The sequence below is a fragment of the Mustela lutreola genome, chromosome 9 (assembly GCF_030435805.1).
Source record: "Mustela lutreola isolate mMusLut2 chromosome 9, mMusLut2.pri, whole genome shotgun sequence".
NCBI lineage: Eukaryota > Metazoa > Chordata > Mammalia > Carnivora > Mustelidae > Mustela > Mustela lutreola.
Window position 1 is genome coordinate 31,142,083 of NC_081298.1, and position 25,722 is coordinate 31,167,804.

Sequence of the window (25,722 nt, forward strand, 5' to 3'; positions counted from 1 at the left end):
TTATAAAAATGGGCAAAGACACTGGAAATCTGTCTCTGGCAGAAAGGAGATTGCAGAATGTTTAGCAAGTGAGTTCCTGGTGTATTATGCATGAGAGAGGAATTCTGTTGGTAATATGTGATGTTGACTGGGTTTGGGTGGAGTCATCCAAGGACCAGCCTCCCAGCTTCCAGGCCTCATGTCAGGGGAGCTTCTCTTCAGTCTTGCATGAGGTATGGCGGTAGCCAGGAGTCATGGCTCTGTCTCTGCTTCTGCTCACTTAGCTGCTAGCAACCCAGAAAGGCCTGGACACCACACTCCCCCCATGATCCAGTTGCCTCTGTCCAGGCATCCATGCAGGGCTGAAGGGGGGCAGATGACGTTTCTTTTTCCTCTTCTATCCCCTTATCCCTTTCAGCACCTCCACATTAAGTATGAAAGGAGGCTGGAGGTGTAAATTTTTAGTAAAAAAAAAAAAAAAAAAAAAAAAAAAAAAAAAAAAAAAAGTTGAGTGTGTAAAAGTCTCACTCTGTTTCTATAACAGATTAAATTAGTTCTTGAGTCTTAACTTGCACATTTTGGAGAAAATTTGATTTTTTTTTTTGTTAATTCCATATATAAATGCATCTGTATCTGTCTCTGGGGCTTTATATTCTATTTCCTTGGCCTAGTTATTGACTATAGCTTCATAATAAATATTGGTCTCTGGTAGAATCCCTTCCTCAAAAAGGTGACTTGGCTTGAATTTTGGAATAAGCTTGTCAAGTTCACTACTGATTTTTGTTTCTGGATCTTAGAGCCAACTACCTTGTTTTACTCTTTTATTAGTTCTATTAATTTTTACTAGATTCTTTTGGTTGTTCTGTGTAGACAATTAGATTATCTGCAAACAATGGTCTTTTATAATTCTTATATATTTTTTCTTATGTTGACTTTTACTACAGGTTGAATGGAAGGGATGAAAGCTTTTTTTTATCTTGTTCTTTTTTTTTTTTATTTTAAAGATTTTATTTATTCATTTGACAGACAGAGATCACAAGTAGGCAGAGAGGCAGGCAGAGAGAGAGGAGGAAGCAGGCTCCCCTCTGAGCAGAGATCCCTATGCAGGGCTCCATCCCAGGATTCTGGGATCATGACCTGAGCCGAAGGCAGAGGCTTTAACCCACTGAGCCACCCAGGTGCCCCTTGTTCTTGCTTTAAAAGGGAGCACCAACTTATCTTTCTTTCTTTTTTTAAGGTTTTATTTCAAAAAATGTTTTTAGAGCATGTGTGCTCACACATGCACATGAATCGGTGGGGGAGGGGGGCGGCAGAAGGAGAGGAAGAGAGTGAATCTTAAGTGGGCTCCACACCAGCCCAGCACAGATCCTGATGTGGGGCTCCATCTCATGACCCTGAATCATGAGCTGAGCCAAAAATCAAGAGTCCACACCACACTTAACTGACTGAGCCACCTAGGCGCCTCCTCTTCTGGTCTTATCATGGGACACCCACTCACTTTTTTAGGTGCTCCATGTTTACCCAAAGGATTTGCCTCACCCAGGATCTATCCCCTCTCCCCTTGGCAGTACTTTCTCTGGTGCTAAGGAACTCCATCTATGAGAATGCCCTGGGGGCTCCAGAAGGCAGTTCAAGGCTTTTGATCTTCCAGATCCCACAGAGGATGAACTCTTCCAGAAGTCCCCATCTGCATATTTAGTAGGCATACCTCTTCACCCTTCACATTTTTCAGTGAGCTGCTGTTAAATCAGGTGGGAAGACATGTGGCTATGTGTTCTCTCTGTTTTTCCCTCCCTCCTTCTCCACTTTCTTTCTCCAAGGAGAATGAACTTTTTTGCTTAAAGATTTCTATTCATTTATTTGAGAGAGAGTGAGAGGGGGGGGGAGAGGGAAAAGCAGATTCCCCACTCAGCAGGACGTCTGATGTGGGACTCAGGCCCAAGACCCAGAGATCACCACGTGAGCAGAAGTCAGCCGCTTAATGACTAAGTCACCCAGGCACCCTGAGAGAACTTATTTTTTTAATTACTCCTGGATGAGGTGAGGGGTCTTGTGCTCCCAACAGCTATTCACAAGGGAGCCCTGATAACATACCGCGTTTCACTTTGCTTACTGATCTCACTCCTACATTAAGGACTTCCAGGTGGGGTAGGAGGGAGGAATTTAACCACCTTTAAATGATGAAGTGAGATGACATAGAGGTTTAAGCATGCTCCCACATGTCAAGAGTGTCTCACAGAGACACTGTCTCACGGTGTCTGGCAACCAAGATGGTGGCGTCTTCCACCATTGGTTCTCAATCTTTCTAGGTCCTATGCAGGACTCATCTGAAAGGTGTTTGAGGAAGAATGAGCTTGGGGAAGCATTCCATTGGTGCCTCCCTACTTCTTGATGCTAGGCTTCCCCATAACTTAGATGCTTCTATTGTAACCCTATTTCCACCACCTAGATTGAGCCCGTAAAGGAGAAAGCAAGGACAAATACCTCTGATGTTCAATTAATATTTTTTCTTTCTTTCCTTATCTCATAGGGACTGGAAGGAGAGGTCTTTGGTTTTTTTTTTTTTTTTTTCTTCCTCTATAGAAAGGACTTCCCCCAACACCATAGTCTCCTTCCTGAAGGTCATTAAAATTCCTGGCTCAGGCTTAACAGTGGAAGGGCATCCTCACATTATGGGAAAAAATTATGTGATTTGAGCTGCCCTGGTATGGCTGGGAGTCCAAGATGACTAGAGACTTGAGATCACAGAAAATAAAAATACTCCGGTTTGATAACCTCAAAATATTATATCCATTATACATGACACAATCTTCTGGATTCATCTAGAAGAAATTCTGTTCCTACAATTAATCATTCTAAAAATAATAGATAATATCTATTGACCGCTTATGATGTTCTAGGCATTTTTATAAGATATATATTTAGTCCACATATAATCCTATGAAGGAGGTACTATTATTACTCCCATTTAATACACAAGGAACTAAGGCCTGGATAAGGAGTAAGGTATTTTCCAAATGCACGTGTTTAGGTAGGAATTACTGTTTGATCCTGTCTGATTGTGCATCCCAGCCTCTTTCAGGGTTTCCCCATCCCCTGGCCTCTTTCTTCATCATGCTCTTAAGCCTACTGCCCAAGTCTGTCCTCCCTTTAAACACTCTGCATTCTTTGTGCCAATCAAACAATTCATCATTACATGTGTAGCCCCTCTCATTTTCCCTCTTCTACATTGTTCATCCTGGCCCCTTTGCCTGGGATGCCCTCTCCCCATCATTCACTATGGTCCAGGGCTCTGCCTAATGACCTCGCCACCCCAAAACTTCTCTGATCCCCATGACTAGAAGGAAACTCTCTTCTGAATTCCTTTTATTTTTCTGTTTACCCTGTCTCTATTTCAACACAGAATTAGGCACATGTTATTTTTTTCCTTTTTTTTTTTTTAAAGATTTTATTTATTTATTTGGAGGAGAGAGAGAGAACGAGAGAGATAAAGAGAGAGAGCATGAGCAGGGGGAGGCGCAGAAGGAGAGGGAGAAGCAGGTTCCTTGCTGAGCAGCGAACCTGATGTGAGGTTCCTTCCCAAGACACTGGGATCAGGACCTGAGCTGAAGGCAGATGCTTACCGACTGAGCCATCCAGGCGTCCCCTAGCCATATGTTATTTCAAGAGTCACCTCAGGATTTTTGCATCTCCATCACTGCTGTTCCTCGAGAACAGCCAGCACAGACACTGGATGAGTGGGTGGAAGACACTTGTTTGCCCACAGCGGACCATCCCTAAAGCAGAGTTCAGCCAAAGGATGGTGTTGGATCCAGAGCTAGGATTAACATGATTAAACAAAATTAAACAAAATTCTGGGAATGACCTCTTTCATATCAGCCTGTGACTCAGCTGTGGAAATTCAGTATAAGAGTCAGTAAAAGGGGGGAAAAAAAAAGAAAGAGTTGGTAAAAGGATGCAAGGACCTTATGTCTACATGGCCTTCTGTTCCAAAGGCTGACCTTGGACTAGGCAAACCTGCTGCCTATTGCCCTGTCAAGCAATTACTTATTCTTTTTTAAGTTCCAATGAATCCCTCACCTGTCCCCAGTGTTCCATCTGAAGAAAGTGCCAAACACATTTTTTTCTTGTACCAGTTTCTTTCTCAGAGAAACTGTCCCATATTTGGAGCTCTTTGAACATTTATACAGGAGTAGGTGGTACAAGCTGGTCCACAAGGTCCCGTGTGCCTGGTTGGCATACCTCAGGAGGGAGGCTGACCTGGTGACCGGAAGGCATTTGGTTCTTAGGTAGCATGAAGAATGACCATTGCTCAGGGCCAGCTGGTAGGGCTTTGCGTGAATCCCTGTCTTGGGTGGCCCTAGACTTGCTTTGTCTTTGAATATGAACCCCTTCTCCCACTATCTGGGTCAGGGTTACTTTTCCCTTGTGTGCTAGCATCATTTGAAGGTCCGTGTACCTTCAAATCCATGTGTTCCGACCTCCCTCTCTCATGGGGGAAAAGAAACAGAAACACAGGGACCCTGGTGTAATTCTTTGGTTTCTCTGGAATCTTGGAGTCTGAATTGTAAAGTCACATGGATGGGATGCACTATTCACTTGTTAGAGGGAGGGAAGGTATTTTTTGAGCAATTTAAGATTCTCCCAGGTGGTCAGAAACCAGTTTCAATGGCCTTTTAAGCATTCTTAGAGAAGGTCATCTCTTTTGGGCTCTGGAATACAGTGACTGAGTGCAGTTCACTGGACCAGAGTTAGACCTTGGGGCAATGTTTCGGCTCCAATGAGTGTTTGCTATCTGTCCTCAAGCAAGTCTTTTCTTCATTTGGAGTTTAGATCTCCTCACCCAAGCAAGGAGTAAGTTGAATCATATGCCCTTAAAAGGCTACTTCCTGCTTTGGGGTGTGTGCGCATGTGTATGCACGCGTGAGCATTGAGAGTCAACTTATTTGGCTATTGGATGCTGAAAGAAAAACCTCTAATAGTTTCATCACAAAGCCATCTTTCCTCTTATTCCAGCCAAAGAAATGGACCTGGTTTGCCGAATGAGATTATATTTTCAATATACAATAGAATGTATACATGTTGACATAGCCGAGCTCATTAAAAAGTATCTTAAGCTTGGTGCAGCCTCTTTGGAGAAGACTGTGGAGATTCCTCAAGAAATTAAAAATAAAGCTTCCCTATGACCCTGCAATTGCACTACTGGGTATTTACCCCAAAGATACAGATGTCGTGAAAAGAAGGGCCATCTGTACCCCAATGTTTATAGCAGCAATGGCCACAGTCACCAAACTGTGGAAAGAACTAAGATGCCCTTCAACGGATGAATGGATAAGGAAGATGTGGTCCATATACACTATGTATTATATCTCCATCAGAAAGGATGAATACCCAACTTTTGTAGCAACATGGACGGGACTGGAAGAGATTATGCTGAGTGAAATAAGTCAAGCAGAGAGAGTCAATTATCATATGATTTCACTTATTTGTGGAGCATAACAAAAAGCATGGAGGACATGGGGAGTTAGAGGGAAGGGAGTTGGGGGAAATTGGGGGGGGGGAGGTGAACCATGAGAGACTATGGACTCTGAGGGTTTTGAAGGGGTGGAGGGTGGGAGGTTGGGGGAACCAGGTGGTGGGTATTATAGAGGGCACGATTGCATGGAGCACTGGGTGTGGTGCAAAAACAATGAATACTGTTATGCTGAAAATAAATAAAAAATAAATTTAAAAAAATAAAAGAAAAAGAAAAAAAGAAAAAAAAGTATCTTAAGCTTATCATCAATTAGTCTTGAGAAGAGTAAAACACAAATCCAATTTTTTAAAAAAATTATTTATTTATTTGACAGAGAGAGAGAGATCACAAGTAGGCAGAGAGGCAGGGGTGGTGGGGGGAAGCAGTATCCCTACTGAGCAGAGAGACCGATTTGGGGCTCAATCCCAGGACCCTGAGACCGGGACCCAAGCTGAAAGCAGAGGCTTAACCCACTGAGCCACCCAGGTGCCCCAACACAAATGCAATTAATTTATTATTTATTACTTGTTAACACCAGTTAGACGAATGAAAAGTCTCCATGCAAACAGCGGTATTCATTACACAAACAACAATTTGGAAACGAAGGGGTCACACAGGCAGGAAGCAGTTTTTGCATGCGGGTAACCAAGGGGAGGATGGATGCTGGCACGAACTGCCGCTGTTCTAAATACGCCTTCAACAAGTTTCTTCTCTGTTTCAGGATTGAACTATTTAGTTTTAGATCTAAACATACTATATCTAAATATACTAACATATATAAAAAGATTAGTGGGAAAACAACTGAACACTGTGGTTAAGATTCCATATGTTAATTATTTAATTGGATAACAACATAACACTGATTCACTGGAAAATCACAATACACACTGATATTTACAAAAGCTGTTTCAGTTAAATTTAAATTAAAGGGGAATGTACGTATTAGGATAAAAAGAGGGGAAAAAAGGTCTGAATTCTTTTGTCAGACACAATTGGTGCCCCCATCCTGGATGGGGGTAATAAATAAAAGCACAGTGATAGTTGTAAAAAAGCAGATAACCACAAATACTTACTTGCTTGGCTGTAAAATGCATTAAATAATTTTTGTAAACACAGAATTTACAAACCATTTGGCTTAAGCTAATATTCCTTGGGACGTGCTGTTTGACAACATGCAGGGAAGATTGTCAACACTTCTGAGGAGGCTAAGGGGGCGGTTGTCACTGAAATTCTGATGTTAAATTTTCCTCATTTTTACCCAGGACGGGGGTTCCTTTATTTATTTTTTCTGGGGGGGGGGGCAGAGGACAGGCTGCACCGTGAAGAGTTCAGAGGTCTCTGGTCCAAAAGTGGGAGTGTTTCTTCACAGTAAGTTATAGTGGATGGGGTTTCCCTAATCCAAACTGTCTAATATCACTTATTCATTTTTATCACTGGTAGAGTTAAAAAGCACTTTCAGCAACTGTGGCCTCCATGGGTTCTCCCGAGTCCTGTAAGGTAGACAGTACGGGTGTTCTCATCATCCTTGTTTCACTGACCCAAAACCTAGAAGCAGAGAGAGTAAGCAGCCAGGTCACATGAGGCTTGAATCCAGGCCTTTCCTTTCCAAGTGCAGCTCGTTTCCTTTGTTCTCAAAAGAGATTTGTCCTAGAAAGTCATCCAGACCTTAGCCACATGGATTACATCCATCGCCAGGGGCAAGCTCTACCTTTTTCTCTGTCCCCTTCCTCCCTGACCTTACAACCCCCCAAAATCCTTTATGCTAAGGTGTCAGGGACTGGGTGTGTTCCTCATTTCAGGACTGCCTGTGTTCACCCAAAAGAATGATGAGCTTGCAAGCATCCGTGGAGAAGAGATTTTTCTGGTCCTTTCCTTTGAAATTGCACCATTGTAGATAACCAATGGCCTGGTTATGAGAAAAATTTCCTCGTAGCCAGAATCTTAGAGAATACCTTTAGGGAGGTAGTAGGAGCTGAGTGGGAAAGTTCAATGGGATGGCATGAACTCTCTTATCATGAGGCTATAAACCGCACACTCTGACGAACTTACCCTTGCCTTTCCCGTCACGTCTAAGTGGCTTATTCTATAGGCTTTGACGTTGCTGCCCTGATGAGCTAGAGAATACAGGTAGCGCGATGGAGAGTGAGTGCAGCTAACCATGTGAGGTCCCTGACTGGTGATTCCAATAGCTTCTGCCATTTTGGCTTGTTATTTAATTTTTGCCCACAGTAGGTAACGGGTAAATGTCAGCTCCCGGTGGCCTTGTCCTATCTCCTTGGTGCGGCCAGCACACAGTGGGTGGTCAGTTCACCTCAGCTGCGGTTACCCGCCTCGAGTTCCACCGCCCGTCAGAACTGAGCGGCCTCCAGCCCCTTGAGTCCCACCGCCCGTCAGAACTGAGCGGCCTCCAGCCCCTTGAGGGCCGTGAGGTGTGGTACATAGTCGTTGTGAACTTGGCTCCCAGGGGATGACGTGCGGAGTTCCGGCTGTCGGGCCTTCCACCCGCGGGCTACTTTAGCCTGATACAGTCCACCTCTTCGGTGGCGGGCACGCCACTGGTTTTGAGGTCCAGGTCGGCGCTGGACTTGCTCCCGTGGTGTGAGGGCCGCCAGTGCAGCAGCATCATCTTCTTGAAGTACTTCATGGTGTTGTTCTTGACCGTCACGAAGCACACGGTGTTGATCATGCTGTTGCTCATGGCGATGCACTCGACCACGTAGAAGGCCGTGAGGTAGTGCTTCTCCTTGACGAACACGGCGGGGAAGAAGTCGCGCACGATGGTGAAGCCGTAGAAGGGCGCCCAGCACAGCACGTACGCCGTGAGGACGCACACGAGCACCAGCACCGTCTTCCGGCGGCAGCGCAGCCGCTTCCGGATCTGCTCCGTCTGGAAGCCCGGCACCGCCTTGAACCACAGCTCGCGGGAGACGCGGGCGTAACACAGGGCCATGGTCACCACGGGGCCCACAAACTCCACGCCGAAGATGAATAGGAAGTACGACTTGTAGTAGAGCTGCTGGTCCACCGGCCAGATCTGGCCGCAGAAGATCTTCTCCTGGCTTTTGACGATGAACAGGACCGTCTCCGTGGTGAAGTAGGCTGACGGGATGGCGATGAGGATGGACACCACCCAGACCACAGCGATCAGGAAGGAGGCCGTTTGATAGTTCATCCGTGGCTTCAAGGGGTGCACGATGGCGAGATATCTGGGGGGTGGGGGGAACGGGGAGAGCAGGGGCGGAAAGCCATCAGTAATAAGGAGGCGTGCTGGGAAACATCCGTCTGGAGGTTAGCCCAAACACGCCGCCAAAGCAGACAGAATGGCACAACGAGTCCCCGTGTAATTATCCAGTTTGGACAGGGTTTGTCTTATTTTAGCAACATCCTTTGGCATTTGGAGTAGTGCTGGGGTTTAGTGGAAACGGCACAGGCTTTGGTCAGACAGGTGGAATAGATCCCAGCCCCAACCCCACCCCCCCCTTCACCCTCCAACCTCCATTGGCTCAGCGTTTCTGAGATTTTCTTCAAGTGCAACATGGGATAAAGTGACACCTACCTTGCGGGGCTGCTATAAATATTAAATATGATAATGTTTGTAAAATGCTTCGCAGGTAGTAGGTATTCAGTGAATATAGGTGGAATTTTACTGTTAGTCCTATGGATACCACCTTGACCTTCTGTCTTGCCATTCTCCCCAAGAGCCTCATGCTTTCAGAAGTCTTCATTCCAAATGTCTCATGGGTAAGAGGGGAAAGAAGGGCTCTGGAGTTCAGAGAGAGAGATGGGGGTCTTCTCAGGGCAGTGGGCTAGGGCTTTCTCTCTCTCCCCCCACCCCCCAGGTGTCACCCTGCCTTACAAAGCAGGAAGGAGAGTAGGGGGTGGGCTTGCCGTGGAATCTAAGGAATCTATCTAAGGAGAGAAGGAAATGACCAACCTCACGGAGTGCAAGGACCAGAATGCCAGCTCCTGATACCAAACTTTTACAACTACCTCCCCGGGCTGTCTCAAGCTCAGATGAGGTGTGTGATGTTGTCTTGACATCTTAAAGCAGCACACAGCATGAGGCTTTATCCTGATCTTTCCAGTGAGCCTGGGAAAGAGGTTGGAGGCCTTTGGGGGCTCGGCATGGGAAGGCAGTCAATATAGGCTGTTATCGAGCAAGGCTTCACTATAGGCAGCTGATGCTTATTCCTGCTAAGGAACCCCTGGAGCAGATGTGGGGCACCCCGGGGAAGGGGATCCAGGATATTGTTTCACCAACCAGCAGAGTCATTGGTGAGGGAGCCAGAGAAAGCCTTCAAGCAAAGAAAGGCAGGTGTTTGTTGGCAAGTGGGAATGGACAGGTGTGTACCTAAGTGTTAGTAACGGGATACAAGAGGGACTTCAATTGCACCCGCTATGATCTGGTAAATGCCTGACAGGTTGCTGGTCCTACTGTGTGCCCAACCTATGTAGATGGAGACAAAGTAGAAGACGACACAGTCCTTGACCTCAGAGAATTTCTCTTCCACCCCAGACCTAGAATAACCAAGGGATAGGTTAAGAATAACTTGAAGGAAGACATGGTCATTATGCTAGTGACGTAGTCTGGGAATGCTTCAGGAAGATACTGTGATTCTGGCTACTTCCTATTCACTCCCCCGATGAAGGCAGGATTCTCCCGATATACACAGTACAAGATGAGTGAACACACAACACCTGACACTGGGCAGACTAACTAGTCACATATACTCACAGCACAGGGAGAGGGATGGTGCCCACCCTGCAGAGCCACGTAGGAGTTGCACCCAGGGACAGAAGGAACCAGCAGGGGCTGTGGGCAGCAGGCTTTATAGTGACAAGAGGACAAAGTGACCCTCGACTCCCATGGGATGATTCGATTTGCTTGTCTGAATAATTCTGCGAGATGATAGTGAGGGGAAACCCATCAGATTGAGGATCAGAGGTGCAGTTCGTCTAGCAGAGAGAGGAATAGCAGGTTAGGAGGCTTTCCTGCTGGGTGGAGGGCAGTATCTGGCAGGAACAGAGGACCTCATGGCTGGAGACCTCGGAGGCTCTGGGAGGCTTGAAAATGTCAAGGCAGCACATGGAATTTCAGGCTTTACAACAGGAGAGCCCAATAAATAGTACTCAGGTTCTAAATCAATTGAGAAATACAGCAAAATTATAAGAAAGATGGATGGCCAAACTTTCACTTTCATTGTGATGACACTGGTATTGGATAGTGAGCACTGGGACTATTTTATACTCGGTTAGATAAGCTTACAAGCCCCGACACAGGTGGGCAAGAGAGACACAGGCCTCCCTGGGCACTTCAGTTTACTCCTTGGTCCTGCTATATAGAAATACCAGAAGGGCTATCTACTAGTGTTTCTGGATAGTGTTTCACAGCCAGACGAAGAGCGAGGTTCATGTGTAGAGGACCTGGTTTCTTAGAGACCTCTTGTACAGACTCTAGGAGAGTGCGGATCTCAGGACACACACATCCAAGAAGACAAGATGGTAACAAAGACCTTGCAGATGTCCTTCTTGCCAATGGACAAGTCATGGATAATGATCAGTTTTAGCGAAGACCTATAGCTTCCAACATGCTTTATGTCTGTTTACCTTCTCTGAACCTGACAAGAAACTGGAGAGGTTGTCAGTGAAGTTATTACTAGGTCCATTTCACAGATGAAGATCTGTAAGTCCCAGGAGGATAAGGGATTTATCCAAGTGCACAGCTTGGAACCCAGATGTTCTGAGTAACTCCTAGGCCATTGTTCTTTCCTTTCTGATTTATTTGATGGCAACTCTGCATTTTGGGACATCTTTTTAATGAAGAAGGTGTTATGGGACGAGAAAATATCAGAATTTAAGAGTTGATGACCAAATAGGTAGGAATGTAGGAATTCTCTCTGGCATTGGTTATTGAGATACTTTTCATGCTGAAACTACATGGCGGGGGGTTGGGGGTGGTGGGGGCAGAAAAAAAGAGAGAAAGAGAGAGAGAGTGTGTGTGTCCTGAATTAGCTCTGCTTCGAGAGTCCTCTTGGTTAGCTGTACAGGATTTCCAGAACAGTCCTCACCTTCGCATCTCAGGCTCTGCTTCCCATGCTCCAGTGGTCAGCTACATGCAAAAGAATGAAACCAGACCACTTTCTTACACCATACACACAAGTAAATTTAAAATGGATTAAAGACCTAAATGTGAGACCTGAAGCCATAAAAATCCTAGAAGAGAGAACAGGCAGTAATCTCTCTGATCTCGGTTATAGCAACATTTTTCTAGATCTGTCTCCTGAGGCAAGGGAAACAAAAGCAAAAATGAACTACATCTAAATGTAGTTAGATCTACATTTAAATGTACTACATCTAAATAAAAAGCTTTTCACAGCAAAGGAAACAGTCAACAGAACTAAAAGGTATCCTCTGGAATGGGAGAAGGTATTTGCAAATGACATATCCAATGAAGGGTTAGTATCCAAAACATATAGAGAACTTATCCAACTCAACACCCAAAAAACAAATAATCCAATGAAAAAATGGGCAGAAGACATGAGCAGATATTTCTCCAAAGAAGACATACAGATGGGCAATAGACATGGTCAGCATCACTCATCATCAGGGAAATGCAAAGCAAAACTACAGTGAGATATCACCTCCTACCTGTCAGAATAGCTAAAATAAAAAACACAAGAAACAACAGGTGTTGGTGAAGATGTGGAGAAAAAGGAACTTTATGTGCTGTTGGTGAAAATGTAAGCTGATTCAGCTGCTGTGAAGAACAGTTTGGAGACTCCTCAAAAAGTTAAAAGTAGAAGCTATCCACTGATCCAGCCATCTCACGGCTGGGTATTTACCCAAAGAAACACTAGTTCAAAGGGATACATGCACCCCTGTATTTATAGTAGCCTTATTTAGAATAGCCAAATGATGGAAACAGCCCAAGTGTCTATCAATTGATGAATGGATAAAGAAGATGTGGTCTATATATATGTTAGCATATGTTGTACACACACACACACACACACACACACACTCTGGGATATTACTCAGCCATAAAAAAAAATAAAATCTTGCCATTTGCAACAACACGGATGGAGCTAGAGAGTATAATGCTAAGTGAAATAAGTCAGTCACAGAAAGACAAATACCGTATGATTTCACTATATGTGGAATTTAAGAAACAAACAGATGATCGAAGGGGGAAAAAGAGAGAGAGGATCAAACGGAGAAACAGTCTTACAACGAAGAACAAACTGGTGGCTACTGGAGGGGAGGAGGGTGAGGGGATGGGAGGAACAGATCACAGGGATTAGGGAGTGTTCTTGTGATGAGTGCCAGGTGTTGAATGGCACTGTTCAATCACTACTGTTAGACTGTGTGGTAACTAACTGGAATTCAGATAAAAACTTAAAAAAAAACAGACCGATGATAATGTTTCCAGCCTGGGTGATCAGAGGACTGGAGACGGAAAGCTGGTTTGGGGTGAAAAAGAAACCACTATTTGTGATGTAACTGGATGGTTGCTTCCTGAGAAACTCCTATATTGCCCCAAACCCCCAACATGATAAAGACAAACGTTTCAGTGGAACAAAGGGGATGAGAACAGCATCCCTCAGGTAATTGAATAAAAACGCAGATTCCTGGGATGGAGCTCAAGGGACTCTCTTTCAGTAGGGCTGGGGTGGCACCAGATCTGACTTTGTATCATTTGCCCAGGGCAATTTTGTACCTTTGGTTGACAGTTACCTTTTGTAAACACTGATTTGAGGGCTGGAGAGCCTCAGAGCTGTAATAACAAAATGGTTTCTCCTGCAGGAATTATGTTATACAAAGAAAATGGCTCTTCTACCTCTGTGTATATTTCATTATGGAAAATAATCAATTTGTTGATTAAAAAGAATAACAAACCTAAGTAGCACAGAGAACAAGGAAAAAACTGAAGAGTTCAAAGGAGACCAAAAAGGAAAAAGATGTTTACCCAGATGTTTCAGCAATTGCCCCTGACCCCCAAAACAGAGCTACTGGTGGTCTGACATTGGCCTATAGCTGTTTACATAATTAAAACATTTGTAAGATTTGTCCTAAGTTGCTACTAGGAGTTTTATAAATTTTGTAAATCTATAATAGAGCAAGGACTTCCAGAACATCTCATGCAAATGTATGCAAATGAGCCCATGGATGTATGCAAGAAAACAAAAGGAAGGATGTCCTTCCCTTTTTCCTACAAATAGGCCATTACCTTATTTTAAAATTGGCTCTACAACAAAGCCGCCAGGAACCAGGGTACATTACTATAGGATTCCGTTTTTCATGAAGTTAAAGAACAGGCAAAACTAAACTGTGTTGAGTGAAATCAGACAGCTGGGGTGGGAGGACTGTCTGGTACAGGGCATAAGGGAGTCAGGAATGTTCTTGATCTTGGCTTGGGGAAGGGTGGCAGGAAAAACTCGGTCCATGTTTTCTCGACCGGAAATTGCCCTGGTGAAGTCAGTGTTCCGTGGCTTCTGAGTAGCCAGTGGCCCAACCCTTCTGCTTTTGCTTTTGGGGCGAGTCTGCGGCAAAAGTGGTATCTGCAGGCGTGGCCCTGAGCTGGGGTGCTTGGGCGTCCTGCTCTAGTTTGGGGGGAATCTGAGCCACAAGCAGAGACACCGGATCTCTTCTTCCCCCGGATAGAGGAGCAGGCAGGCAGACCAGCAGCAGGGCCCACCTGTTAGAGCGGAAGTGAGGAAAGGGGTAGCCTGCCCCCCCATCTGTGCCCCGTCCCCCCATTGGCCCACATCATCCTCACCTGTCGATAGCTATGGCCAGCAGGGCGTTGGTGGAGACGTAGAGAGAGACGGTCCGCAGGTAGTTGACAGAGGCACAGAGCACGTGGCCGTGCTCCCAGGACAGCTGGCGCACCACGTAGTAGTCCATCTCGAAGGGGCAGCAGATGATGGCCACCAGGAAGTCGGAGATGGCCAGGTTAGCGATGAGCAGGTTGGTGAGGTTGCGCAGCTTCTTATAGCGGGCGAGGGCAGCAATAAAGACGAAGTTGCCCACGCCACAGACCAGCATGATGCCTGCCAGTGCCACCCCGATGACGATCTTGGCAGCAAAGAAGGTCCGGGTCTTGGTCATGTCCTCATCCTCATCCAGAGGGAGGTCATAATCACCGTAGCTGAAGTTGAAGGGGAGGGGGGAGGTGGAGTCTAGAGCCGGATTGAAGTTGGGGGCAAAGCTAGTGTTTCCATGCTGGGCTGCCATGGCGGAGACAGCAGGAGGAGTGGTATGTGAGTCTCAGCACGCTGAGCTGGGGGTTTGGACCTTCAGGTGTCACGACTCACCCAGCCTAGCACACTGCCCGCTTCCCTGAGGAGAGTCAAAATGTCATCCTGGACCCTGAAAGGAGACACAACCAGTGGGCACCCTACAGGAGAACGCCTGGTAGTATGCTACCAGAGTTCCCCAAGTAGAGACTGACCAGACCCAGGGACTCCCCTCAGACTAACGGGGGTACATGGGAGGGGAGACATGAGATCTGGAAATTGGGAAATCTTCCACGGGCTGACAGGCAGTACTGGGCACAGAATGTCTCTCCAAAGACATCCAACAACAACCTACATCTCTGCCCTTTCCCAGAGGCCAGCACCAGTGTGACTGCCCAGTCACGCTCCCTTTCCCACCATCAGCTCCCACAGGGTCTTTGCAAAGTTTCCCAAGCTGTCCAGGCAGCTGCCCCAGTATTCCGCAGCAGTCACAAAGTTGTGCCATCTGTTGGTTAAGGACAATGAAGCTAGAGGACAGGAATACACACAGCAGGGTCTTTCCTTGGAAGCAGGGCACTGCTCCCTATGTCCTGGCCAAACCATGGACGTGGAAATCACCAAATTCATTTGCACATGAACAGGCTGAGTCATCTTGGGCTAGTGATTTACACTGTCTGAGTCCTGATCTTCCTGTAAACCAAATTCCTGCTGCCTAGCCCAGGGCCTGGTACGCAGCAGGGGCGGGACAGGAGTCTGTGAGATGTATGAATGGGGATCCAACCAGGATTCTGTAGGTGAAAGGGACTGTGGATGAGAGGGAATTCTGCTCCCTCAGTGCTTTGGGAACCAGATCTAAAAAGAAATGCTTTGTCTGCTTCTCCTCCCTGCTCCCACTCTTCTGATCAGCTCCCTGTCCCCTTCACCAGACCCCTACTCGGTTCCCGACCAGGATCAACCCTAACTGAGAGGCACGACATCTGGTCACCAAGGTCTCCGGCCTCTGAAAGTGGCCGCTCCTCCACTTGAACCGAAAAGAGCCCCCAAGAATGGAGGTTGGGGGTAGGGGGAAGGTGGTGTCAGTGAGGACCCCGGAGGGCCTGAGGGTTGAAATGTCTTTCATTGCCTGAGTTCTTTATGTTCTCAGTACCTCAAGATGCCCACGGCAAAGGAAAATAAAGTCTCTGAAGTACTGAGCCCTCAGGAGAGGGGCCACCATGGGGTGCAAGGCGTCTGAGGGCCTCTTCAGAACCACTTTGCTCAGATTCCCAAACCCGAAGAATGAGGACCCCAGCCATCACACTGTGATCCGCCTCTCCCCGCTTAACACAACTGGAAACGACCCCAAGCGTGGGGGCCACCGGATCCTGGTAGTAAGAAGTGGACCAAACTGGACAGTGGATTTGGCTCGGCCCTGTCAGAGGAGGGGGAGAGCGAGGAATGGGAACCATAGCGGCAGGGACAACAGTGGCAGGGTGGCCGGGCCACTCCGACCTGCGGCACGTCCGCCGGCCGCATACCCGAGGGAAGGACCTTCGACAGATGGGGTGCCAGCGGCGCCCGCGACCGGGAGTGTCCTCCGTCCGGGTGGCTTCTCCCTCTCTTGCGAAACCCCAGTCGGTCCAGACAGCGCTCAGCCCGAGACGGGGAAGCGGGACTCCAGTCCTCCCGCCTTCCGCGCTCCGCGGCTCTCCAGTCCCCGACCCTGGAGGAGAGGACGTGAGCCCGTGTGGCTCAGTTCCCGGCCCCATTTTTCGCGGGATGCACTCCCCGTCCCAGATCCATCCGCTCCGGGAGCAGACTCCCTCCCCTGCCCTCCCTTACTCACCCCCCGCGCGACCGCGCGGTCCCGGAGGCGCCGCCCAACAAGGGCGGGAATCGAGTCAGAAATTGAGGCTCAAAAAACGAAGCATGCGAGGCCTCCGGATGGAAAGAAAACTGGGGTGTAGGGGCAGGACCCGGAGAGCAGGAATTCTCCCGGAGAGGCTTCCCTTTTCAGTCTCTCTTTGGACAAGATGCCCCCCTCCCCGCTCAGACCCTCCCCTGCAGTTTGGCGTTCGCCCGCCCACCCAACACCCGCCGGCCCGGCCCCCTCCGCCCGCGCCCGCGCGCCCCAGTCTCGGCTTCCCGTCGCCCGGTCCTGGCGGGCCCGTGGTGGGTGGTGGACTCTCCCGGCAGGAACTCTTCCACTGCGAGCCAGCCCGAGTACCTTCCGAAAGCTGCGGGAGGCCAAGGCACCAGAATCTCCCCGAGAAAGAAGTGGGCGTCTGAGCCCCCAGGCCGGGCGAAGCCCCCCACCTCACCAAGGGAGACCCGGTATACAGCTCAGTACCTACCTGCCTGGGCGCCTCCTCCCGGGTCGCTCGGCTGCCCTGGCAGCTCGGTTTGGTCCTGGGGGAACCCAACTTGTACGTGCAGTAGCGCTGCGTACGGGGTGTCCTTCTTTCTTCCTTGCTCCAGCGCGCTTCCCCCGCGCGTCGCGGTCTCTGTCTTCTCGCTGGAGTTGGCGCTCCGCCCCTGCTGTTCAGCACGGCGCCTCGGACCCGGCCCGGTGCGCCCCGCCCCGCGCTCGACTCCGCCCTGGGGTACCCAGCCGGCCTCCCTCCGCACAGCCGCGCAGGCTGGGCGCTGCGTTTCTGCACCTGGTGTGCCCCCCGCACGGGGCGCGCGGAGTTCTGGTTGCGTTGGCACGGATATCCAGTCCGCGGGTTTGGCCATTCGCAGGGGCTCCTGCGTCCCCGCACCCGAGTATGAATGGGACTTTAGCTGGGGTTAGAGGGTGCGGATTCCGAGGAACCAGCAAGGCCCCCAATGCCCCGCTGAAGCGCCTCGCGGGGGTCACCAAGCCGAGTATCCAGCCTTTGGCAAGAGCCCCGTGCTAGCGTCCGCTCCCGCACAGGGCGACTCGTTCGGGAGTAGGCTGTGGTACATTCCGTGTGCCCGAGAGCTGGTGCTGGGGAGAATTTGGGGGTGCAGAGTGGGCCCTTTGGTGTGGGTGGTGGTGGAGACGGAGGTCCCCGGGGAAGCTGGGAATTCCGGGCAGGTTGCCCTGCTGAAATCGCCTACCCTGAGGTCCTCACCGGTACCCTGAGATAACAATACCCACCACTGCCCGAGTCCTTGGCCTTTCAAAGACCATCATCCCACTTCCCATCCCACATCCCCTCCCTGTCTGGAGCCCTGTTTCCAGAGGCCTCCACCTTGCTCCCGCCAGGCTCTGATTTTAGGCAGTTTCTATTGCCTCTCTGGTCCTTGGTTTTCTTAACACAGATTGGGCAGATTCTTTTTTCGGATTGGAAAGGAAGAAATAAAATGCTCTGTGTTGCAGATGGCATGATGTCTAGGAAATACGAAGAAATTGACCAAAAAAAAAAAAATTCCTCTAACCAGTAAGTGATTATAACAAAGTATAAAGATACAAGATTAATATACAAAAGTCAAATGTATTGGGGCACATGGGTGGCTCAGTTGGTTAAATGCCGGACTCTTGACTTTGGCTCAGATCATGATCTCAGGGTTGAGAGATCCAGCCCCCATGGTGTTGGGTGGGGAGCCTTCTTAAGATTCTCTCCCTTTTACCCTGCCCCTCCCCAACCTCTCTCCTCATGCCCGCAAAAAGTCAACTGCTTTCCTAGATACCAGGAATGAACAAGTGGAACTTGTAATTTAGAATATAATACCATTTACATCAGTAGCCCCCACAATAAAATGCTTAGGTATAAATCTAGCAAAATATGTATAATGTTCCTATGAGGAAAACTAGAAAACCCTAATGACAGAAATCAAAGAAGAATTAAATAAATGGATTGAAATTTCATGTTCACCAACAGGAAGGCTCAATCTTGTCAAGATGTCCGTTTTCCTCAATTTGATCCATAGAGTCAATAAAATCCCAATCAAAATCCAGCAAGTTATTTTGTGGATCTCAACAAAGAGATTCCAAAGTTTATATGAAGATTCAGGAGAGCTAACATAACATTGAAGGAGAAGTCAAAGTTGGAGCACTGACATTACCCGGCATCAAGACTTACTATAAAGCTACAGTAATCAAGGCAGTGTGGTATTAGTGAAAGAATAGGCAAATAGATCAATGGAAGGGAACAGAGAGCCCAGAAATAGATCCACAGAAATACAGTCTTTTGATTTTTGACAAAGGAGGAAAGGCAGTACAATGGAGAAAAATTCTTTTCAACAAATGGAGCTGGAATAATTAGACATCCACATGTAAAAAAATCAATCTACACACAGACTTTATAGCTGTCACAAAAGTTAACTCAAAGGGTATCACAGACTCAACTGTAAAATGCAAAACTATAAAACTAGAAGATAACACAGGAGAAAATCTAGATGACCTTGGATTTGGTGATGGCTTTTTAGATACAGCAACAAAGGCAGGATCCATAAAAGAAAAGAATTAAGAAGTTGGATTTCATTAAGATTAAAAATGTCAGCTCTGCAAGAGACATTGTCAAGAAAAATTAAAAGGCAAACTACAGACTGGGAGAAAAACATTTGCAAAAGACACATCTGATAAAGGTCTTTAACCCCAAATACATAAAGAACTCTGAAAACTCATTCAATAAGAAAACAAACAAACCAATAAACAATTTGGCCCAAACCTTCATTGACACCTCACAACAAGATATACAGATGTAACTGAGCATGTATCATAAGGGAAATGCAAATTAAAACATCCATGAGGGGTGTCTGGGTGGCTCAGTCAGTTAAGCATCTGCCTTCAGCTCAGGTCATGATCCCGGGATTCTAGGATCGAGTCCCACATCCGGCTCCCTGGTCAGCAGGGAGTTTGCCTCTCCCTCTCCCTCTGCCCTTCTTCCCCACCTGTGCTCTCTCTCACTCTCTCAAATAAGTAAATAAACAAAAATCTTTGAAAAAAAAATCAATGAGATACCACTACATACTTATTAGAATGGCCAATGTCCAGAACATGGATAACACCAAAGGCTGGTGAGGAAGTGGAACATCAGGAACTCTCGTTCATTTGTGGTGGGAATGCCAAATGGTACAGCCATTTTGGAGGTTTGGTGGATCTTTACAAAACTAAACAAATTCTTACCATAAAATATAGCAATCACATTGCTTGCTTTACCCAAAGCAGTTTAAAATTTATTCTACACAAAAACCTGCATATGGATGTTAATAGCAGTTTTATTCATAATCACCAAAATTTGGAAGCAACCAAGATGTCCTTCAGGAGTTAAATGGATCAATTATCTGGAGTACATCCAGATGAACGGATGTCATCCAAGGCTAAAAAGAAATGCGCTCTCCATCAAGTCATGTACAGACCCTGAAGAGCCTTCAGTGTATATTACTGAGTGAAAGAATCCCATTTAAAAGGCCACCTACTGTACCATTCCAACTCTATGACATCCTGGAAAAGGCAAAACTGTGGGGACAGTAAGATCATCAGTGGTTGCCAGAAGTTAGGCAAGAGGAGGTGATAGATAGTTGGAGCATGGAGGATTTTTATGGCAGTGACACCACTTTTTATGATACTATGATGGTGGATATGGGTCAATTAATACATTGGTTCAAACCCATAGAAAGTACCAGAGCAGGAGTGAACCCTCATGTGAATTATGGGTTTGGGTGATAATAATGTGTCAGTGTAGGTTCATCGATTACATCATATGTACCACTCTGGTGTGGGATGTTGGTAATGGGGGAGGCGTGTGTGGGAGTCGGGGAGGGGGTATGGGGATATGAGAAATCTCTGTACCTTCAGCTACATTTTGCTGTGAACCTAAATCTGCTCTAAAGAACAAAGTCTCTTTTTTAAAGAAAGTGGGTACAGATTTTCTGGAGCTTGACTTTTTAACACATTAAAAAAAGGCTTGGAAATTTTCTACCCTTTAATGCAGAAATTATATTTTAATGGGTTTTTCCTCTGGAAATAATGAACAGAGTCGTTAAAGATTTCCCTACAAAGACGTTGATAGCAGCATTCTTTAGTTTAACAAGGAACTGGAAACAAACAACCTGAACTTCCCATACTTCCACACTTGATTAATATGTGATTAAAAATGTCTTTTATAAAAGACCACCTTGTCATAAAAATTTTTGAATCAATAAAAATTCACATGATTCAAAAATCAAAACATACACAAAAGGATACCTCGAGAAGCAGCTTCGCACCTCTGTCCTCCTCTCTTTTTCCCTTTGCACCTTTTGTTTTACATCTATTCTTCTAGTGTTTCTTTTGACAAATTCAAAGATATATTCTCATTTATTTCCCTCAAAGAAGTTTCTGAATCAAAATACGGAGTGATACTTCATTCTTTTACAATTGTAGACTAGTGTGTTGTGTGGATACGCTACAGGTATTTTTTTAAGTTCCCTTAAGTTTTTTTTTAAGCGGGACACATTGGCTTAATATTTTCAAACTATGTCTGTTAAGTTACAAATTGAGTTATTTCCTAATGTTTGACTAATGTACTGCTATACATAGTGTTATAGTACAAAATTACCAGTGCTTCGGTAAATAACTGTATGTCACATTTATTTGTATATAGGCAAATGAAAATAAGTTGGTATATGTGCTGCCAAAGCGAGCATATTAAGTTGGGTAATAAATTCCTAAAAGTGGTATTGCTGAAAGCAGTAAAAATAATAATAAAATAAATAAATAAATAAATAAATAACAAAAGCATTTGTAATTTGGGTAGATATTACCACATTCAAGTCCATAGAGTCTCGCCATTTGGTACTTCCCAGTCTTTGGTGGAAGCGAATGCCAGAGTCAATAAGCAAATATCTGCTGAAGCCCTAAGAAGGCAATCACCAAAAGCAGGATTTCTCAGCAATTTCTCTTACCCTTGACCTTGGTTCTGAATGCAGGGTGTCCTCTCAGTCACCCCAGATACAGTAGGTAGGAGCACTGTTTCCAAGAAACTTACCTCAAGTTATTTTTCCGTGTCTCCATGTGTCTCTCATGGAGAGTAATTAGTCATCAAATTAAGAAGCTGCCCTTGTTATCAACTGTAGACATATTTTTAGGTAAACTTTTAAATTACTTTGCAAGTAAATGTAATTAAGCTTTCCAAATTATTGTTGGAAAAAGGGGGATATAATTTTAGGTAAACTTTTAAATTACTTTGCAAGTAAATGTAATTAAGCTTTCTGAATCATTGTTGGAAAAAGTGGGTCAAGAAGCTTCTACCCTTCATTCCATCTACCCAGTTTTCACAGCATTTTAGAAGGAGTGGATCTGTAAGATGTGCTGGTTGACTCACCTGACCCAGGTAGGGTATTTTTCTTTCTCTGGTTTCCATCTGCTTCCAGGAAGTGCCAGGAAGATTGTAATTGGGAGTGAGAGGAGGCATCAAGCTCTGTGCCTGACAGTGCACTCCCTACCTCCAGGAGACACAGGAACACGGTAGTTTGGGGTGCCTGGGTGGCTCAGTCATTGAGTGTCTGCCTTGGGCTCAGGTTATGATCCCAGGGTCCTGGGGTGGAGTCCCACATCCTGTTCTTGCTCGGTGGGGAGCCTGCTTCTCCCTCTGCCTGCTGCCCCGCCTGCTTGTGCTCTCTCTTTAGTTTGCATGAAAGCTAGACTTTTGTTTAGAAATTTGTGATTATTTCAAAAACTTTCCAAAAGTTCTCAGAGCTCTCAGAAAGAGGAAGTGGTAGGGGCAGGGTGGGCTGAGAGAGCAAAGTCCTTGCAAGAAGCAGGTCATCATCGGTCTCAGTAAAGGAAAGTTCCGTTAATACGACCTTCTTGGTGGAAATGGCATTGTTCTCTGGAAGGATGGATGCATAACAGGATGACAACACACATGACGGAAAGATTGAGGGCTATCAAGCCAAGAGCCATCTTTGGTTGGGTTTGGAAAGGGTTTAGTTTTATGAGATATTGGGGGGTGTTGATTTTTTTTTTTTTGGCTCCTGGGCTTCTGCCTCTGGGTAAAGCCCAAGGGCTCACATGCTGCCTCTCCCTGAGCTCAGGGAAGGACACCAACTCCTGCCTGAGGCTGCATTTGGGGGCCAACACGTGGAACAACACGTGGAACACATTCACACAGTAGAAAAAGTAAAAAATTACATGCTTCCTCCGTCCCCTCTCCACAGTCCAGCCCCTTAGAAGGAACCCCTGCTATCTGGACTTTCTCATATACATTCAAATGCAAACCGGGCTAAACTCGGGGGATGCTTGGGCTCAGGATGGGAGGAGTCAGGGGAGGACGGAAAGCCATTTTCCCTATGGGTAACACAGGTCTCTGAGATATTTAACTTAAATGGTAAAAAGAATGTGACTTGATTCATGCCCCAAGGGGCAAGTAGGCTGTCTGAGTTTGGGTTCCCTAAAAGCAGATCCTGAGATAAAGATTAGAGGGCACTGAGTTTACTAGGGAGATGATCCCAAGAAAGGAAGCTAGGGAAGTAGAAAAGTGGGACAGAGAAGGGGCAGCAGCCTACAAAATGGTGGGAAACCATGCAAATGACCACTGTGAGCAAATGGAACTTAATTGCCCTGGGGAAACTCTGGAAGGAAGCCTGGAACAAGTGCTCTAGAGTTCCACCAGCAGAGGGAGTGAGGGAGCTCGCAGTCATCTCGGAGGGGGGGCGGGGGGTAATGTTAATTCCCCAGGCTCTTCAGTTGGCCTGGCCCAAGAGCAGAGAATAACCTTGGGATCTGAGCATCCTCCTGCAACGAGATGTCATTGCTGTCATTTGGAAGGCACACACAGAAATAGCGAGGGTGTGTGTGTGTGTGTGTGTGTGTTTGTGTGAATATTTGCCACTGGGGCATTACTTTGCATGGTTGTACCGTAATTCTTGGTGGGCCCTGCTGTTTTCTCTCACCTCTATCAAGTTCATCTGAGTGCGTCCTTCACACGGTGATGGCCGAGGTGCAGGAGCTAGCAAATCCTAATGTATAAAATCATTCCGAGGCTCTCTTGCCGGGCGTCTGCTAACATCCCATGGATTGAAGCACGTGGCGGAGTGCAGTGTCGCAGTTGGCGCAGGTCCCCCTACCTACTACAGGAGGGCACTGCGCAGTTACACTGCAAAGGGCACATACGCACAGAGGAGTGAGGCATCAGGGCTGTACAACACAATTTACTCCCATGTCTCTGATCCCAGGACTGCGTGCCCTGCCCCTTTGGCGGCAGCTCTGATTCTGTGAGCCAGACTATGGGCTCAGTCATTACCCTTTTTGGCTTACTTTATCCAGGATTGGATACCATTGCTTGCTCCCAAGGAACCCGGTCGGATTCAGGCATTCTCATGCAGTTGAGAGAACAGGCTCAGAGAGGCTAATAAGTTCCAGAGTTCACACAGCTAGTGGGTGGCAGAGTTGAGATTCACACCAGGATCCCAATTCTAGACTCTGTTGTACTAACTTGAGAATTGTGGTTTCCCTGGGGTGAGGGAGACTGGGCGGAGGTCAGGATTCCTCACTGGGCTCTTGCTCTGGTCAACTCTGCCTACCTCGTGGGCAGAGCATGGCACTGAAGCAAAGGCCAGGACAAAGAAGGAGAAGAATGAATGAGATCCCCAAGGCCCCTGCTTGACTCCAGGGACCAAATGCGTTCCAGCACGGACTGGACTGACCAGGATGGTGGTTCTCAAATTGGAGTATGTGTCAAGTCTTCTCAAAAGACATGCCTGGGGATGGGGCACCTGGGTGGCTCAGTGGGTTAAAGCCTCTGCCTTCAGCTCAGGTCATGATCCCAGGGTACTGGGATTGAGCCCCACATAGGGCTCTCTGCTCAGCAGGGAGCCTGCTTCTTCCTCTCCCTGACTGCCTCTCTGCCTACTTATAATCTCTGTCAAATAAATAAATAAAATCTAAAAAAAAAAAAAAAAAAAAAAAAAAAAAGACATGCCTGGGGCCCATACTGGTAGATTCTTATCCCTGTATCATTAAGATTCTCCTGTTTTTGTTCAAGTATTTATTCCTCTTTTTTTTTTTTTTAAAGATTTTATTTATTTACTTGACAGGAGAGATCACAAGTAGGCAGAGAGGCAGGTGGAGAGAAAGAGGGGAGAAGCAGGCTCCCCGCTGACAGAGAGCCCAATGAGAGGCTGGATCCCAGGACCCCGAGATCACGACCTGAGCCGAAGGCAGAGGCTTAAGCCACTGAGCCACTCAGGCGCCCCCCAAGTATTTATTCTTTACCAGGGTTCCCATTAAAAAAAAAGAAGAAGAAAGAAAAGAAAAGAAAAAGAAACAGCATGGAAACTAAGACTAGCCTTGATAGAAGTCTTTCACTCTAAGAAGTGGACCTTACTGAATTCTGATGCAAAACGGCCGAGAATCTTCCCAGCAGAACCGCATTTTGCTTTCTTGCTTGTAATCTCTTGTAACAGCTCCGGTTGTGTGAATACTCTTTTTTTCTTAAGTCCAAAATCAGTGTTGAGCATTTCCTCCGTATTTAATGCAGTGTGGACATGTTTGAACCTCTACTAGTTGGTAATGACCCTTAAAGAACACACGGGGGCCAGGAACAGAAAGCTAAGACCAGGAACACATCAACAGGATTTTGAGTCCCGGCTCTCTGGAGCAGACTTTGCTAGTCAATATAAAGTTTTCTGTGCAGCTCGGAGTGCAGCTGGGCCAGGGCCAAGCTGGGGAAGGTGAGAGGTACCGTCTTAAAGAAAGATACACCTTGTTCAGGGAACGGGAAGTAGGTTTTAAGAAACTATATCCCCCATAAGTAGTTTGAATCATGCACAGGTGTCTCTTTCTAAATAGAAAGCAACTGACATTTATGCTCAGAGATGCTTCCATAAGGATGGGTGCCACGGGGTGCTGGGGTGGCTCCCAGCTCAGGAGTCCACACAGTCCAGCTGGTGGCATGTTTTTCCATGCTGACCTCCCTTTGGCATTAGCTGACAATAAGACTGGAGCTCCCAAGTCTTCTCACTCCCATCACAGACATACTCAGCAGAAGAGATAAAAGATGTCTTTAAACAAAGGCATCCAAGGTCATGGAACACTGGTGTCCTTGCCCCTGACTTTGAGGA

At 46.6% G+C, this 25,722-nt stretch overlaps 1 protein-coding gene across 2 annotated transcripts; it reads right to left on the reverse strand.

Annotated features, from left to right (window-relative positions):
* Positions 1–5,837: 5,837 nt before the first annotated feature.
* Positions 5,838–17,317, reverse strand: PROKR2 (prokineticin receptor 2). Of its 2 annotated transcripts, none has more exons than XM_059133976.1 (3): positions 17,064–17,317; positions 14,271–14,863; positions 5,838–8,700 (listed from the first exon to the last, which is right to left on the reverse strand). In XM_059133976.1, exons 2-3 carry the CDS (start codon positions 14,726–14,728, stop codon positions 8,004–8,006), a joined length of 1,155 nt encoding a protein of 384 aa, XP_058989959.1. In that variant the 5' UTR covers positions 14,729–14,863; positions 17,064–17,317; the 3' UTR covers positions 5,838–8,003. The 2 variants fall into 2 exon arrangements, with proteins under 2 accessions (XP_058989959.1, XP_058989960.1); XM_059133977.1 differs by lacking the exon at positions 17,064–17,317 and adding an exon at positions 16,248–16,465.
* Between the last annotated feature and the right edge of the window lie 8,405 nt (positions 17,318–25,722).